We start from the raw sequence: 19759 nt of genomic DNA, 5'->3' as shown, positions 1-19759 counted from the left end.
TTATTTTACTTATCAATCAACGCTTATAAAGGCTAAAAACAACTCGGGATAAGGGATAGATTGGCGTTGAATGATGATGAATACTTTAAAAGGACTCAAAATCTTTAGTGCCTACCCAAAATTACACCCAACCTAGAAAACAGTAATTTTTCTCCCTTTAATAGAAACAACGTCCATGGAATGTGAAAACAAAAAAACCAAAATAGGAAATGAAAGCAGCAAGTTCTCTTTTTACTCTTATGCTTTGTTCTAGAGATGCAATGTTGTATCTATGCAGATCATTATGACCATCATATGATAATCAGAAAAATTATTGAAATTTCAAATTCTTAGCTTGTCTAAAAGCATTTAACAGACAGATATCTCTCCTATTAGTTGACATGATTTTGTTAATCCGATTGGAATGACTCGATGTAATTTACGTTTTTCTCTAATAATAAATTCCAAGTAGATGTAATGTTCATAGATTAAGTTCATTCTTTTATACTTCTTGTAAATTTGAATGCATGCAAATATTCGTTATCATAGTTGAAGAAAAAATTGAGGAAAAACCAATTACGAAATAAGTTGTTTTGTTTTTTTTTAATATAAAAATATTTTTTAGAAATGTTTATGCAGTGTTTGAAAAATATACCTTTTTTTTTCAAAATTATTGAAACTAACAACTGTTATCACCTCCATTATCTTGACAATGTTAAAGCTGATATAATCTCTGATTTTCTCTCGGTGCATCTTCGCAAACTCGGAAATCTTTGCCAAAATTGGGAACCTTTATTGAATTTCGAATTAAATCCTTTATTTAATCGATGAGAGTAATTTTTTCTCGTCCTGTCAGTCATGACTGGGTAGAAGTGTTGATTAATTATTATTCTAGTCTTAGTTATTATTGCACGTAGTAAAGATTGAACGTTCAACTTTCAGAAGATTGTAAATTAAGAACTGATTGTTAATCACTGCCTTTATCCATTCTGCCACATGTTCATGTTGCGAATTATAGTTTGAAATTTGGGTTGTTTATTTTTAAAGGCTGAAATATTTGTTTTGGCTTAATAAAAGTATTAATTTTATTTTTAATATCCTGCAGATGAGAATTGAGTAAGTATGGAAGCCTCATAATTTCTCGTCAATTGAAATTCTTAACAAAAGTTTAGAATTTCCTGATAGAATTCTACTTGAGGAAAATCAGAGGTTTCTGAAATGTGAAAATAACAAAGTATATGAAAATATTAGTTTGAACAATCCAAACAGGGTGGAACGATAAAATTGTCACCCTAAAGAAAACAATATTACAGCTTTATTTAAAAACTTTTCTTGAAAAAAGATCAATTCAGGTAACTTGATTATGTAGTTGAGATGACATTTATTCAATGTAGCTGTCTTCAGCCATAATCACTGCCTCGATACAGATTCGATACAGATTCAGAACTGGGAGCATGCCCTTTCCACAAGTGCCAGTAGGAGCTCATCGAAAAATTGACGGATGGCAACGATCGGGCTGGCTTTGATGTTGTGGGAGGTTACGTTTGTAATGTTCTCAACATATGACCAAACAAAGTAGTCCAGCAGGTTCAGGTCGGGGGAGGAGTGGGGTCCAGTGAGAGTCGTAGTACTCCTTCTGAAGCCAAGCATGAGTCACTTTGGACTTGTGGGCCAGCACAGAGTCCTACTGTACCCAAGGTCTGCCAGCGTCCACCTGATTATACCAGGCGATCACCACACTCTTCAGCACATCCAGGTACACTTTGGTGTTGACTTTCAAACCGACTTCGGAGGTGTGAGGTAGCATGATGTGGCCCTCATTTGAAACCACATCAAAGACCATAACCGTGGTCAGAAAAGTGTCGTCCAATGCATTAAGCTGTGCTCTCAAGCATTGAGCCGTCCAGATTTGCATTTTGAGGGCGCTGGCAATGGTCCTGCTCTCATAACTTGGATCGGTAGACAGCATGAGTTTTATGGCGGTACATCTCCAATCTCGCTTATTGAATATTGTGTCACTTTCAAACATGATAGTAGGCTTCTATCGCTCTTAGGATTTGTACACAACTGGCCAACTAGTAGATGGTCTGCACCAACAACAACACCAACAAAAAAAACAGTTTTCATCGAACGGAAATGGAATCATGTCATCTTTTCTAGGCCGACAATTTTATCATTTCACCCTGTACTAAAATAAAAACTCTTACTAAAATTGTCTTGGTTATGACTTTATAAAAAAGATTTCTTCTTCAGTGATCTTTTATTTTCCTTACCATGACATTCATGGATATGAATGAGTTGAAAAACTTGGTTACAAAAATTGAACCAGATTGCACTCTGGTTGCATTTGTGCATCACTTTCTTGAAATGTCATAAGTAACAGGAAAAGCATGCAGGGGGTGGAGTGAGAGGTCAGCAAAGTATGAATAGTGCAAGAAACAAATAACAGTCTAATTCCTTTCATCCGTTCCCATTTGTGTCGCAGCCTATATATATATATATATATATCGTTGCGATTCACCTGGTGGTAATGGATGTATCAATGAATTGGCATATATATATATATATATATATATATATATATATATATATATATATATATATATATATATATACACAATCACACTCTTTGTTTCATTTCCGTGTAGTCGATGTGAATATGAATTTAACTGAAACTCCAACTGATAATGAAACCCCAAATCTGATGCTCGAGAGTTGGCGTTTTTCAATTGCTTTATGACATTTGAAGAATGACATTTGGCATACAGCATGATGCGTCCACTTGATGGTGCAAATCTAAGCCTCTTCTTCGGCCGGCCACCGCAGCCACAGAGGTGACTATTGCTTGGCCAGAATCGCTTTGAAGGGATCCAAATCAGATTTTTCAGGGTTTCTTTTACAGTGTTTGTTAAGTATGAGTTATTTGCTTTATAAACTCCTTTCCTTCTGACTTCTCTTTTCTTATTCTTCATACTCTCCTCCTACTATTCCTATTTTATTTCTTTGCTACATTTTTCTATCAATCTCCTCCCCTTCACCCCCACCCCCCATTTGTCTCCCACTGATTTCCTCTTTTGTAAAGTCCTCTCTTTTGCCCATTCTCTATTCTTCCTCCACCTCCTCTCATAATCTCTTCTCTTCTTTCCTCATTTCAACTTGCAATCATTTTCTCCTCTTCCTACATATTACTCTCCGCCATCTTTCTTTTCTACTTAGCTCTTCCAATCGCTCTTCTCGGCTGCCCATTTCTACATGCTTTTCCTGGCCAACTTATAAATTTGTCCATTTCTTACACATATTTTCTCTTACTATCTCCATTTATCACATTTGGAATCTCTCCTCCTCCTTCTTCTTCTCCTCCTCCTTCTTCTTCTGTACCTCCTCCTCCCCATGTCATCTCTCTCCCCATTCCTCTTTTATCTGTAAGTATTCTTGTCTTGCTCCTTTGTATTTTATTTTGTATTTCATTTAACATTTCATATTCTCTCTTTTTCTGTCAAGAAAAATTCCTTGGCCTACAATTATGCTACGGCTCACTGAATGCAAACAAACTTGTTTATATTTTGATCATAAAAACTAAGCAAACTACACCCACTTCTTAAAACTCAGAGAGTTTTCAATTCTCATGAAATTTTCATTAAGTATTTTATTGGGAATAGGCCTACAAGTTTTATTTTGTTGCTACCAATTAAATGACTTTCAAAGTGGCAGAAGTTTAATAACAGAATTTACATTTGGTAGAGCGTTATTTGAAATAATTATTGTTACTGTTAAAAGTGATTCTATATAATTTTTTTCGAGAGTAAATGCACAAAGTATAAAACTGCGAAGGCTTCGATAGTGGAAATATTCAATTCCAGTTGAGATGGTTCAAAGAGACTTAGCAGCATTGCTGTGTTTATGTCTCTAACTTCTGTGTTTATTATTCTGTACAAATTCTATCCATGTCTTCAACTTCCATAATTTCAGCAAGTTTGTTTCCAAATTATAAGCACAAGGGTGAAACTAAAATGATTAATGATTAACTTTTTATTAAACAAATTTATATAAGCTACAAAAAATGTAATGCATGTAATGGACTTTTACCACTGAGTATTCATATTTATTTGTAGACATTCGTGGAGGTATAGCTTCTCTAGAATGCTTTTCTCTCAGGCATATATACTCATTGTAATCATGTATGAAAGTGAAATCTTGTCAGTGAGGATTGAGGGCATGAGTTGCGTGGGCAGAAATGATATGAGTATGATATGATGGATATTTTACGATAATCTTAAAGACAGGCTTAGATCTGATTACCTCAAAGAAACAGTAAATATATAAGTAAATATGTTTAGAATAGGAGACTTTGATGGTATAGTCCCATTGACAGAATGGATAAGAGTTCTTCACATAGATGTAGTACAGTTAAGGTAGCAGGTTCTGTTCACAGCAGAAGGTCCAGAAAAACATCAAAAGATAAAGATAGATTTGCTGTTGCGTATGTTGCTTCAACTCAAAATATATTCTCAAAATGTTAATGTGTCGTAAAACCGACAAACGAAACCGATTCATGAATATCTTCATCCCATTCCTTTTCTACTATCACTCTATACCCCCACTTTCCCCGTTCGTCCCTTTTCATCATATTTCACTCCTCCTTTCACATTCCCCTTTTGATTTCATCCCCTTCCTCTCCTTCTTGACTCCTCCTTCTTCCTTTTCTATCTTAGAATATTCCACAGCTCTTGCCTTAAATGAATTTCTTTGATCTTTAATCTAATGTATTAAAATGTCCACTTCCACGATAACACGCTTTGAAACAAATGAATAAACACAATAAAACAAAGTCACAAAATTCTTTCAACAATTTTATTTTTCCAAATTTTTTAATATTCTCTGCTGATTTATTTATTTTTCCCTCCAAATTTCATTTAGCTTTGCAATATCCCCAAACCGAAGACAGCCTTGAGTAAGATACAAAACTGCTATTAATCTTCTCTCTCCCTTTATACTTTTTCTCTGCTTACCATATTTCCCAACATTATCAACTCTTCAGACTTTATAGACTTTCTTGTGTATGACTTTAAACTAAAACCGGTGATGAGTACCCAATTTGGGAACTTTATTAAGTGTGGAGTCAACCTTTAGTTACCTTTGCCCCCAGTTAACTTTGACCAAGAAGTGTAGTACTTATTAAATCAAATGTATCAATTACACTGTATTTGTTTACAAAAAATCTAAAAATACACGCAGTGACCATATATATATATAGGTATATTCATGTTGTAACAGTTTACAACTACCTTGCATAATAAAAGCGGATACTGTTAGCATGATCCTCGCCTCTCATTTTTGGTTGTGAAACCATTGAATGTTTTCGGCCTTTTAAAGTATATATTGAAGAACAGGCAAAAATCCACGTTGCATATAACGCTGCAGCTGTATTCTGGTTATCATAGATAATCAGTCCTAAATCGAGGCTATTAAATGACGCCCCGTTTTTCTGACAGATGTCCCCTCAAAAGTCTGTCCTTATCAGAACAAACACTATCCTTTCCAGGACAACATTTCTTTGAGGCCAGTGTGATGTTCTTGAATCTCAGGATGACATTCCATCAACCCCATGGATATGGTCAGACTTACCGAGTGGTACCTCAACCATAGCGTAAGTTAACACTTCGATCATTAGTGTTGGAGAAGTAAGCTTATAGTGCATTCAACATAAATGTTCCTACGACGCTGGTGACTGATCCTCATCGTTTGTAATTGTAGATTATGGCCAAATAAAGTCAGCTATTACTATATTAAGCGTAATTCCCATGATTGTCACCCTTCTTTATTGATTAGTTTTATTGCCTTCATGACAGACAAGTTGCAAGATAAATCTTTTTTTTATCAGCATCTACATCACTTCCAATGCTCTCTTACAGTATTTCACACTGGAGATCCGTAAAGTTGTTAAGGGATCCACACAAAAAAATTGAGAATTTACATATTAATACTGTAGTACCTTTAACGGATGTACGTACGTGTGTCTCGGTTTTCAGATTATAAATTATTCGATTGGGAAATCCTATTTATTAAAAAAAGGAGGATAGAAGGCGATAACGTACTACGAATATGAAATTATTAGTACACATAAATTCGCTAATTTAATGTTCGTAATATGTTACAATTTTCTATCCTCCTTTTTAATAAATAGGATCTTCTAATCACCGAAGACGCAAAGTAAAAAATAAATAAATAAAAAGTGATGTCGCTTTTGGGTCGTACGTTTTGAAGAAAACGTGTTTTTTCTGTTTTATTTTTTCTGTTTATTTTTTTAGTTAAACTGTATTAACCTGTATTAATGGTTTCCTTGACACGATATCTCATAGAAAATTTGTTCTTAAAATTATCATGTAAAAATGGTTGTGAAATATTTAATGATTTATTAGTAGCTTTAATGTATGTATGTGGGTCATGGTTTATTTTTTAAAAATAGACTCAGAGTAAGTTAAATATCTTTTAATTTCATAAAAATATCTTTAATTAGAAATAATTATTTTAAAAATCGATAATTATTTCTACTGCAGTTGTGGAATTTCCAAAGATCCCACCAGTCTATAATAATATTTTAGCAATCCATGTAGATGTTTTGTATTAGACATATACATTTCAACAAACAACTGGGTTTCTTTCACTAATTCACAACTCAATAGTTCAATGTAGTAATTATAATGTAATAAACATTGAATAAACTAATAGTAAGCTTAATATGTCGTTATGGTCTTATTTTTATTGTTGAACGTGTTTATCCATAAAATTTCGTTGTTAATATTTATGTACAATAAATTACTTGTACTTTAATTATACGCAATTGTCATATAAGTCTTAATAATATGTAATTATAAGATATGATAGAATTTCTTAAACTTGAATAGGATTCATCAAAAACATGAAAATGATTGAAAACCATCATCCTGTCTTCGTCTCTTTTTCTTCGTTCCTTCTTCGATTGCTTTCTTCACAACGTTGTTTTCTTTTTTTTCAGGGTAGTTTCTGTTTTTCATCTAATGCATTCACATATGTCTGTCTTAGCATCAAATATTTTAATTTACATTTAATATTAATAATTCGTGTTGTCACTTCTGATCTAGTATGATTAGATAGGGTTGATGTTCAGGGGATATGGAGATAAATTATAGATTATTTGGTTCATTCATAAATATAAAAGATTGATAATAAAACATGTTTGATATCTGTTTGCTTTGTGACAGCTGAGATCTTAATTTGAAGTTTAAATATTTTGTTTTGAGAAGAATTGAAGAAGTTTTTATTGTGTATATGTAGAAAAAGAGAAAGAGGGGGAGAGATGAGAGAGAGGCGAATAGTGGGGGTAAAAGAGGAAGACAAAGCGAGGGAAAGATAGAAAGAGAGAAGGTTAGAGAAAGAGCAGAGGCAAGAGAATAAGAGAGAAAGGTAGTAAATCCCTCTTTAAGATGCTGCGACACTTAATGCACATCCAATTTTATGATCATTTGTTTTGCACCATGTGTGTTAGGGTAATTACTATGGATACAGCAGTCCAACTAGAATGTGAGAAGACTTGACGCTTCTTCCGTTCATCGGCGTGTGCAAACACACAACTTGTGGTTAGCTTATCTGATAATTAATGCTCTCAATGCGATCCATGTCTCTTCCAAGGGCGAAGAGATGTCCACCAAAGTCAGTAAACCCAGATACAACAAGACATGACAATGTTATTAGCACAGGGTTTCGACCATCATTAGAAGTAGAGATGTATGTCCAGACATGCAACGCCAAGTTACAAACGGTTCAGAGTCAAAGGAATAACACTAAAATAAATAACTATGGAAACAAAATGCGACTTAGGAAACAGTAATTCTTTCTCTTTGTCAGAAACATTGTTCATAATGAACTGTAAGGATTCAAAGAGAAAATATGAGATGCCCTCGCCACACTTATTACCCCTAATTTTGTCCTTTAGTTCTCAATTCCATGAGCATAGTAAGAATAAAGATAAGTATATTCACAATCTATTGTAATTAATGTAACAACCTCTACATTAGTGAAACACAACTTCCTACTCAAAAGAATTTACAAACAAAAGCGTGCCAATGAAATTAATTGATATTAAAAATATTTAAATTTCACGCGTGTTAATTTTTCATCAGAAACTTACTTTCTGCAAAGCTTGAATAATTAGACTTGCACGCGATACTGAATCTTTGTGATTCTCGTCATTCAATTCTGAAAATATCAAGTAATGGCGTGGATTTTCAAATATCTCTCACCGTAGCAAAATGTATCTGAACATTTTAACTTCGAATCTGGCTGAATCGTCTTATTTTATTTTGACATGCTACTAACCATATACCTTCAGTTTAAATCACCCAAATGTTAACTACTATTTTACAATTACATAACCACCTAAACTACCAACTTCCTTTTCCCGAATTGTTGTCTATGTGAGTTTGTGGAATGAAAGGTAGTGATACCCTTTCATTTCACAAACTCACATAGGCAACCATTTAAAAACGAACATCCATTATAATAAATCTGAGTCTATTAACCCTTGATTTCAATGTTATTTTTATATGCTTTAATCAAACAGAATGCTGAAATATTCCTTAGTTTTGAGTTTAAACATTTTTTAAAATCGTTTCGATTGGCTTTTAATAGTAATTTACTGAACTTATCTATCTCTGTATTTCTCTCGGATTCTCATGTTTGTTGAACACGTGTTGAACTCGTTTTGAACCATTGTCTAATAGTTTGTTTTTTATTTCATTTAATTTACATAATGTGTTTGTATGTTTCCTTATTACTTTTCTTTCTTTTCTGTTTTTGCTGAACTAACTGAGGTCTTCATTTCCTTTATGCATTTAAAACAAATCTGTTTTCCATTTAGTCGTCACGGATTTTCTGCTTGACATTTACGAAACAATATGACTGTAAATGCTATTTATCTCGTAGACATTCTGCATTTCTACATGTGCCACTCTTGAACTTTGCAAGGTTCACAAGATATCCGACATGCGACTTTGCTAGCCAACCATTTTTAGTCAATAAAATCTGTGTTCGCTGCCAACGAGTTTGCTCTTTCTTTGCTGAGATTTATGTTATATCACCTCGCGCCATTTCGATAAAAAAAAAAAAAAGCCGGCATGGTAACACTCCACTCGTCAGGCTGCTGGCTTTGGAGATGCACATGCTCCAAAGAATCCGTGCATGTCGACACGAATATAAACTGCAGCAACTATTCATATTCGTGTCGACATGCAGGGGTCCTTTGGAGCATGTGCATCGCCAAAGCAGTCTGACGGGTAGAGTATTACCATGCCGGCTTTTTTTTTTAATCGAAATGGCACGTTTGTATTTTATTTTGCTTTACAAAAGCATTGATATATCGCTAAACATTCATTAGAATGTTTCGGTCAGCCAGTTACAAGTAAGTAGAGGCTTCTATAAAAATGTATTATGAGACTCTTTATATTAATAATTAAAATTATGCAAAAGAAACCGTTTTTAATAATTATATTATAATTATATATTTATCTTGTACAGTTTATTATTCTTAGATGAAAGTAGACATCATAGACCGTTTGTCATGTTTCTTTTAAGTCATTCATTTTTAGTCGCATGCAAGCGACTCTATAAGTCACTCCGTCGGTCGGTCAGTCGGTCGGTCTGTCTGTCGGTCGGTCGGTCGGTCGGTCGGTCGGTCGGTCTGTCCATAACACTTTTGTGCTTGGCCTTTTTGGTTAAGATCAAAGGTCTGTTGTTAATAGATGCTGTTCTTAGCTTTTTAAGCTTTTCTTGGCCTTTTGGCCAAGAGGTCCGCTCCCAGTGGAGTTGGGCGCCGGGACGGGACTTTCTTACCAACTCGGAATTTTCCCTCACCTGACGACTTGCCCGGAACGCACTGCCCCTCTTTGACGAACTCCACTTGCACAAAGAAAAGACCCAGGTCTATTGCCTGCACTGTGACGAAGACATGAGGGAAACAGTCGGTAATGCTTTTTTCCGCTGCAGCAGGCTTAAGACACTCCTAGGTTACGACAAGGTTATGCCAAGAGCCTGTTTGAACTCGGTGACTCTTATTTTGTGGAAAACTTTGATCCGCCACTGCCGAGGGAGAAAAGAATGGTTTTTCTGGCGATCCTAGCAGTAGCGAGAATGGAGCACACGCCTCAACCGAGTCCATGAAGGGATATTTGTTCCGGATCGGGATCTGATCGTCTACTTTAAACATCTGCTTAAAGTAAAGATCAGATGCGATTGGAAGGGGTTGCCTCGAGTTGTCTTTGACAGGAGGTGGGTGTATGACGCTAGCTTGTGCATCCGACGAGGTGCCAAGTTTGAATACATGTTACCACCATAGGCATGGCACACGTGGTACTGAGTCCCACAGAACCCATCCCACTAGGTTAGCAATAGAAAATTAAAGAGACTCTTGACTGGTGGCACAAATGAGATCCGGTCCCCCGATTGTTTGTTTTGGCACTAGAGAACCTTCGAGGCTACCCTACCATTACCCCCCCCCTCTTTTGTTTTGTCACCCCTGGTCAACCCTTACTCGGAGGTCGCCTTCTACCTCCACTCTCTCCCTTTTTTGTTTTTTTGATGCTTTATTTATTTTTCCCCCCAATACCCGATAAGAATCCACCCCAATCCCCACTAGGGATCTCCCCGCTTGTTTTCGGTGCCCCAGAAAACAGTACACGATCTAACTACTTAGATTAGTTCAGGGGGGGGACCTTACTAACAATGCACTAGACATTTTTATTTGATCATTTTTTCTAGGTTGTTTTCCCCACTCCCCAACACGAATTATTTGTTACCAAATTAAGAACTTTTATTTTTCCAATGAATTGAACTTTTTTCACACACACACATACACACACACACACACACACACACTTATTTTAATTTTAAAAAATGCACACACACACACATACACACTAATTTTAATTTTAAAAAAATGCACACAAACACACACACACACACACACACACACATAAATTGTAAATATATGCTTTTTGCAAAAACGCTGGGAATTCATTAGTTAGTTTAGATTCCACAGAGTGAATGAGGTATTGTGGTAAATGTTGCCAGTCAAGAGTAAAGTCGCCAAAGACTCCAATTTTTACTTTAGTTACAAAGACCCTGCAACACTCCCCTCCCCAGATCTTATAGTGCCTTGTGCCTAAATTTGTTTTGTCTTTTGGAGAATTTACTTTTTAAATTTTTTAATTGTAATTTTTTTTTAACAGAATTAATTAAATATGAAGATCAAAGTGTAGTATCTGTTCTAACTACATGCTGTACTTATGTTTGTAACTTTGTGATATAAAGTGGGGTATCACTTTTCTGTATTAATTTAATATAAAATGATTCCCCACTTTACAACCAGTCAGTCTCAAAGCCATTCAAGTCATTCTCCAGATCATTCAAGTTGTTTTTGAAGGATTCCAGTTATTTATTAAGCATTCAAGTCATTCTTAAGGTCATTCAATTCATCCTTAAGTCCATTAAAGTCATTCTAAGTCATTTACTTTTTATTTATTTAAGTCATTTCAGCCTATTTTTCGGTCATATTAGTTTATCTTTAAGAATTTCATGTCAATCCTACATTCACGCATTCATTCGTTATTGGAGAGCATGCGACTAATGGCTATCGGCCCTGTTGTTTTTACTCCGACAGTTGATTAAAATTGAAATTCCTTATTTTATTGTAGGAAAGTGACAGAAGAACAAGCACTCAAATTGGTTCAAAAGTTGGAAGAAATAATGTTGTTACCTAGTGGTACTTTCTCGAATATCAAGTAAGTGCGTTTATATATTTTTTCTTTTATAATCAACGTAAATATATATATATAAATATATATATATATATATATATATATATATATATATACATATATATACATATATATCCATGTACATATATATACATATATATATACATATATATATACATAATTATATATATAATTATATGTATAATTATATATATATAAATATATATAATTATATATATATAAATATATATACACATATATATACATAATTATAAATATAATTATATGTATAATTATATATATATATAAATATATATAATTATATATATATATACATATACATATATATATATAATTATATATATATATATATTTATTTTTTGTGTACAGAAAGTTGTTAGTTGAGACAGATCATTGGTACCGTCGGTTTCAAGCCCGATAATAAGGCCCGTTTAAGGTATCCTTATCAAGCTCTCTTCAGCCAATATTCGTCTCCCGAATATGGGCTGAAAAGAGCTTGATAAGGATACCTTAAACGGGCCTTATTATCGGGCTTGAAACCGACGGTACCAATGATCTGTCTCAACTAACAACTTTCTGTACACAAAATATAAATACGCTCTTAAAATTTGGATTTTCCTTTTAATTGAGCACTCTGCTGGAATTCCTTTTCCAAAAAAAAACTAATCATAATTATATATATATATATATATATATATATATATATATATATATATATATATATATACATATATATATATAATTATACATATAATTATATATATAATCATATATATATACATATATATATAATTATATATATATATAATTATATATATATAATTATATATATAATAATAATATATATATTACATATAATAATATATATAATTATATATATAATAATATATACAATTATATATATTTAATATATATAATTATATATATAATAATATATATATAATTATATATATAATAATATATATAATTATGTATATAATAATATATATAATTATATATATATAATTATATATATAATAATATATATAATTATATATAAATAATTATATGTATATATAATTATATATATAATTATACATAAATAATTATATGTATATATAATTATATGTATATATAATTATATATAAATAATTATATGTATATATAATTATATATATAATTATATATAAATAATTATATGTATATATAATTATATATATATAATTATACATACATAAATAATTATATGCATATATAATTATATATAATTATATATAAATAATTATATGTATATATAATTATATATATAATTATATATGTATAATTATATATATAATTATATATATATGATTATATATATATAATTATATATATATAAGTATATATATATATAATTATATGTATATATAATTATATATATATAATTATATGTATATATATTTAGAAAGCTATCATTAATATGGAGAGGGGAACGTATTATGTAAACTATTCTGTACTTTCACCTAACAATTTATTAAATGAGAAACTGACATATATTATCTCTATTTTTGTTTAGTATTAGTTAACATTAAGATCTGTTTCTCAATCCAATTTCTTGATTAGTTTATTGTAAGGCAAGTGTTGCCTAATCACTAACTGCACTTTGAAATATTTAGTTTTTATTAGCATGAATTTTAAATAAGGTGCTTCTACAGTGTAGTACGCATATTTAAAAAATACAAACAATTTATAATGAAATCATGTATTAAAAAAAACTGCTAAGTCATTTTCCGGAAGTGACATCATGTGTTGAAGCACGATTATGTTGGTTTAAAAAGTACTCTGGAGGCTGCCAGGGATTACCAAACCTTCTTTTTTTAGGTGAGGTTGGGGTGTGGTGAATTAGTGCCTGTTCATTCTCCCAAGCATTACCACCACTTTTTCTGTTTATGGAGAGGAGCCAGTAGATGATTTCGCTAAACTGCTGCGTCAGTCAGATACTACACTTTGATCTTAGCCAAAAGGCCAAGTAACCGTAATATAGTTTTTTTTTACCAGGCATTACCTTCTCCAAAAATAAAAAAATACAAAATAACTGACACAGCATATATTTTAAGAGATGAGGTGGGGAATATGGAGTAAGTCCCGGTAATGGCTGAAGCAGCAGTTTATGTTCTCAAAAATACTTTATATCATATATATTTTTAAAAGAAATGGAAATACGGAGTCAGGCCTGGAAACGGCTGAAGCAGTTTACGATCTCAAAATTACTTTATCTAATATTAAAAGCTGAAACAGTTTACGATTTAGACATTACATTATTTCATGTATGTTTTTAAAACAGTGAGGTAGGTGGAGGATATGAAATCAGTCCAGAAAATGTCCGAAACCGTTTCCGAGTTAAACATTACTATATTTCATTCATATTTTTAACAGTGGCGTGAGGCTTACAGAGTTAGTTTCGGAAATGGCTGCAACATTTTTCTTTTTAGACATTAATTTATTTAATGTATATTTATAACGGTGTGGTGGGGGATAAGAAGTCAGTGCCGGAAATGGTGTAAACAGTGTACGATTTAAACATGACCTTATTTCATGTATATTTGTAACAGACATTATTATATAGTTATTATTTTTGTCAGGGGGAGGCGATAATATGGGTTAAAATTATGAAAAATGATTGCCTAAATTAGTAACATGTCCAAGAATTATGAAAAATGATGAAATGTGAGTTAATTGATTGTTGTTTTTTTAATGAAATAATCGGCCCAAACAATATATCAAAGTTATTCTTTTCGTAAAGGGGGGGGGGGTAAATGTGGGTTAAAATTATAAAAAAAATGATTGTCGAAATTAGTAACATATCCAAGAATTATGAAAAATGATGAAATGTGAGTTAATTGATTGTTGTTTTTTTTAATGAAATAATCGGTCCAAACAATATATCAAAGTTATTCTTTTCGTAAAGGGGGGGGGGGTAAATGTGGGTTAAAATTATAAAAAAAATGATTGTCGAAATTAGTAACATATCCAAGAATTATGAAAAATGATGAAATGTGAATTAATCGAGTGGTGTGCTTGTAATGAAATAATAAACCCAGACAAAATATCAAAGTTTATATTTTCTCAAAGATGGGGGCATTATGTTGATTACAATTATAAAAAATGATTGTAGAAATTAGTAACATATCCAAGAATTATGAAAAATAATGAAATGTGAGTTAATTGACTGGTATTTTTTAAATGAAACAATCGACCCAAACAATATATCAAAGTTATTATTTTCGTAAAGGGGGTTGCGAAAATGGGGGTTACTCTTATGAAAAATGTTTGTCGAAATTAGTAACATATCCAAGAATCATGAAGAATGATTAAATGTGAATAAATCGATTGATGTGTTTTTAATGAAATAAATAACTCAGAGAATATATCAAAGTTATTATTTTTGTAAGGGAGGGGTGATAATGTAGGTTAAAATTATGAAAAATGATTGTCGAAATTAGTAACATATCCAAGAATTATGAAAAATCATAAAATGTTATTTTATTGATTGGTGCGTTTGTAATAAAATGATCGGACCAGACAATATATCAAAGTTATTTTTTCGTAAAAGGTAAAGCGATAATGTATGTTACAATTATAAAAAAATAATTACCGAAATTAGTAACATATTCAAGAATTATGAAAAATGGTGAAATGTGAGTTAATTGATTGGTGTGTTTGTAATGAAATAATCGGCCTAGACAATATATCAAAGTTGTGATTTTCGTAAGGGATGGCTAGAATGTGGGTCAAAATTACGAAAAATGATTGTCAAAATTAGTAACATATCCAAGAATTATGAAAAATGATGAAATGTGAGTTAATTGATTCGTCTGTTTGTTATGAAATAATCGGCCAAGACAATATATCAAAGTTATTATTTTAGTAAGGGGAAGGCAATAATGTTGCTTACAAATATAAAAAAAAATGATTGTCGAAATTAGTAACATATCCAAGAATTATTAAGAATAAATCGATTGGCGTGTTTGTAATGAAATAAACAACCCAGATAATATATCAACGTTATTATTTTTGTAAGGAAGTATAATATGGGTTAAAATTATAAAAAATGATAGTCGAAATTAGTAACATATCCAAGAATTTTGAAAAATGATGAAATGTAAGTTGCTTGATTGGTGCGTTTGTAATGATAATTCATTACAAACGCACCAATCAAGCAACTTACATTTCATGATGAAATGTGAGTTAATTGATTCGTCTGTTTGTTATGAAATAATCGGCCCAGACTATATATTAAAGTTATTATTTTCGTTAGGGGGGTGCGATAATGTCGATTAAAATTATGAAAAATGATAGTCGAACTTAGTAACATATCCAAGAATTATGAAAAATGAGGAAATGTGAATTAATTGATTGGTGCGTTTGTAATGAAATAATCAACCCAGACAATACATCAATGTTATTATTTTTCGTAAGAGGTGGGGGGGGGCGATAATGTGGGTTAAAATTATGAAAAATGATTGTCGAAATTAGTAATCTATCCAAGAATTTATCAAAATAATGCAATGTGAGTTAATTGATTGGTCTGTTTGTCATGAAATAATAAGCCTAGACAATTTATCGGTTTCTGTAGGTGATCAACAATATTTTTCTGGATTTTCAATGTTAACTTCTGGGAATGACGTCACAGTTGTAGTGGTGAGTAGAAAGACACATGATTATGTTGCTTTTGAACGTGCTCTGGAGTTCTCTATGAATTAACAAACCTTCAGTTTTGGGGTAGGGCTGGAAAAAGTAATGTCCATTTTGGGGTGGTGCAATCTCCCACAATGTCATATTCCAAAAATATTGAATAACTATGGAACCATATTCCGAAAATGACATCGTTTCTCTTACTAATGTGTTGTTGGCAGTTGCGGTAGTAAGGGGGGGGGGGAGAACTATATTATATTGAAAATTGTGGTAAAGGAAAAGTTGCCTAATGATAATTCGCGTCAATGCATTTATGTAATTATTTGGAAAACCTGATCTGTTATGGCCAAGAAATGATATCATTTCACTTAAAATGATGCTGTCAGTAGTAGGGAGGGAAAGAACACAGTAATGTGGAATTTTGTAGTGAAGCAAGGGTTGCCTAATCACAAAGCTTCTCAACATATTTGTTTATTTGTTTGTAAAGCCGGCTGAGTAATTTTCTGAAAATTATGTCTTTTTTCCAAAAAATTTAGACTGTCGCTAGTGGGGAAAAAATAAAACAGAATAATGTAGAATTTGATAATGAAGCAAGTCTAAAAGTCTAATCACTTAACTGTGTCAGTGTATTTATGCATTAATTTTAAAATCCTGCTAAGATATCTTCCAAAAATGACAATTTTTCTTACAATAATAGTGCCGATAGTGAGGGAGGAAAAAAACGCAGTAATGTTTAAATTTATGATGAAGCAAGGGTTGCAAACTCATTAACCAACACAATGTATTTATGTATTAATTTGGAAATCCTAATGATCCATCGTCTAAAAATGATTTCAATTTTCTTAAAATCATTGTAGCTTTAGAGGAAAGAGAAATTATTTCATATATGTTGTACAATATTTGTTGAGAGTATGTTTAATTGTTTCATATATTCATATAAATTACCCGTCCGAAGGTAGGTAAACATATTTTAAATATGGGTTGTAAATTACCCGTCCCAAACAGGTAAGATTATTTCATATGCATTCTGTAAATACCTGTCCTAGGGAAGGTACAATTATTTCATATGTGTAATAGCCGTCCAAGGGTAGGTAAAATATTCTATTGCTCGAAATAGCAAATGATACATACACATTAAAAATTCCTCTCTCCAAAGAATAACAATTATATTCAAAATCAACTTCAATTCTCATTGTCTATATGGTCCCGAGCAACGTTGGGTAGCCCAGCTAGTATATATATATATATATATATATATATATATATATATATATATATATATATATATATATATATATATATATATATATATATATATGTGTGTGTGTGTGTGTGTATATATATATATATATGCATATACATAAATATACACATATACATATATATATATACAAACTCACACACACATATAGCAGGCCGCCCATCTTTGCACGGTCGTAAAATATGGTTAAATATTATATTATAATTTATCCAGATTTTTTTTTAATTGCAATTTCACCCCAAACAAGGCACATTGCCACTTTGCTGTAGGAGGCTACTATCAGGGTCATAAGCTACAGGGGTACTATCTGGGAAGTTGGGCAGCAAGATGTCGGTTCACGTTACACTTGAACTTCTGCATGTTAGTACAGTTGGGGAAGCAGGAACTCTGAAGGAAATTCCCAAGTCCAGCGGTTCTGGGGAAGAAACGACTGTAGTAGAAAACTCTCTTACATCTAGGGATCTTAACTGTGAAGGGGTGGGATTTTGCTGTTTGTCGGGGGTACTTACGTCGAGGGGGCACAAGTGCTTGCAGTTCGTCAAAGCATTCACCATTGAAATACTTGTAGAACAGACAGAGGGATGCTACATTACGTCGATGGGACAGAGGCTGAAGCTTAGATGACAGTTCAGGACCTATAAGGTTGGCGACTCTCTTTTGAACCCTGTCTAGGAGTGAGAGACTAGTAGCAGATGCACCAGCCTACATATGACAACAATACTCCATAAATGGGTGAATGGTGGCCTTATAGAGGTACAGGATACTTTCGGGCGTTAGTAGCTTTCTAGCATGGTAGAGAGAACCATATTCATTATTATGGTATAAATTCTCAGTTGATTATTATATTGCATTTAATATATATATATATATATATATATATATATATATATATATATATATATATATATAGTGAATTAATTAGTTGTTAGTTAACACTTCGACCATCGTCGTTACAATGTGAGCTGTCGCCAAATGACTAAAATAAGGGCGATTCCAGCTAGAAAAAACTGTAAATGTACGCATGTTACAAATAATTCGATTTACTCTTGCCAAGATAAACAATTTTATTGTTTATTTTGAGACATAATCAGCTATTTTTATAGATGAAAATGAAATCATACACACACACATATATATATACATATATATATATATATATATATAAACAAATACATATTTGTATATATATATATATATATATATATACATATACAAATATATATTTATATAAATAAGAGCAAGTAGTTAATAAAACATGTTAAAAACACTTTGAAAAAGAGTTAAAAACATATTTAATCTGAAAAGGAAACAGTTAATAAGTGGATAGTCCTTAATTCGCGGAGTTTCGAAGAAATACGTTCGTTCTCATCGGAGGGTAGGAATTAGCAAAATGAGTGGACCACACAATGTACATTGACACCACCATGTATCAGCAGCTCAACAGGGATGCCATCCAGCCCAGGGGCTTTGTTCGAGTTTATCTGCTTTATGCAGTCAACTGTTTCCACAAAAGTCGGTTCAACATCAAGTTCCGGACAAAAGGAACATTGAGGGATACTTTCTATTGCAGCAACATCAACATTGGATGGGTTATGAAAAAGATCATGAAAGTGTTCATGCCATCGATGCTTAATTTCATCTGAGGTTTTCAGCAAGGTTTTCCCGTCCTTCGCCAGGAGTGGTGTAGTTGAAGAGGATTTCGGACCATAAGCCTGATGAAGCAAAGTGTAGAATGTGTTGACATCTCTATGATCGTAGGCAGTTTGTATCTCCCTGGAGAGGTTAGACCACCATTTGTTTTTTATTTGGCGCACACAACACTGAACCTCTCTCCGAACAGAAGAAAAGTGAGCAGCGAGCGCTGGCTCGTTCAGAGGTGAAGAGTTGAGAAGTTTCAAATAAGCTTTCCGTTTTCTATCAATTTGAGGCTTAATTTGATCGAAATTATCAGCAAACCAATCTCTATGTCTGGGAACCTTCAATCCAAGAACTTCAACACCTTTTTGGTATATTGTATCTCTTACTGTCTCCCAGTCACAATCTGAGAAATCCACCT

At 32.4% G+C, this 19759-nt stretch overlaps 1 protein-coding gene across 4 annotated transcripts in view; it reads left to right on the top strand.

Moving 5' to 3' along the window:
- LOC145291330 (receptor-type tyrosine-protein phosphatase N2-like) overlaps window positions 1–19759 on the top strand; it is a 1723320-nt gene that overhangs the window by 1032028 nt on the left and 671533 nt on the right. For all 4 annotated transcript variants that reach the window (XM_080137086.1, XM_080137084.1, XM_080137087.1 and 1 more), the window contains one exon: window positions 11706–11792. In XM_080137086.1, coding sequence (XP_079993212.1) covers window positions 11706–11792 — 87 coding nt within the window. The remainder of the gene's footprint in view (window positions 1–11705; window positions 11793–19759) is intronic.

This window comes from Euprymna scolopes, chromosome 12, assembly GCF_053919585.1.
Source record: "Euprymna scolopes isolate OS-2025 chromosome 12, ASM5391958v1, whole genome shotgun sequence".
NCBI lineage: Eukaryota > Metazoa > Mollusca > Cephalopoda > Sepiida > Sepiolidae > Euprymna > Euprymna scolopes.
The sequence above is the reverse complement of the archived record's forward strand: the minus strand, read 5'-3'. Positions and strand labels throughout refer to the sequence as shown.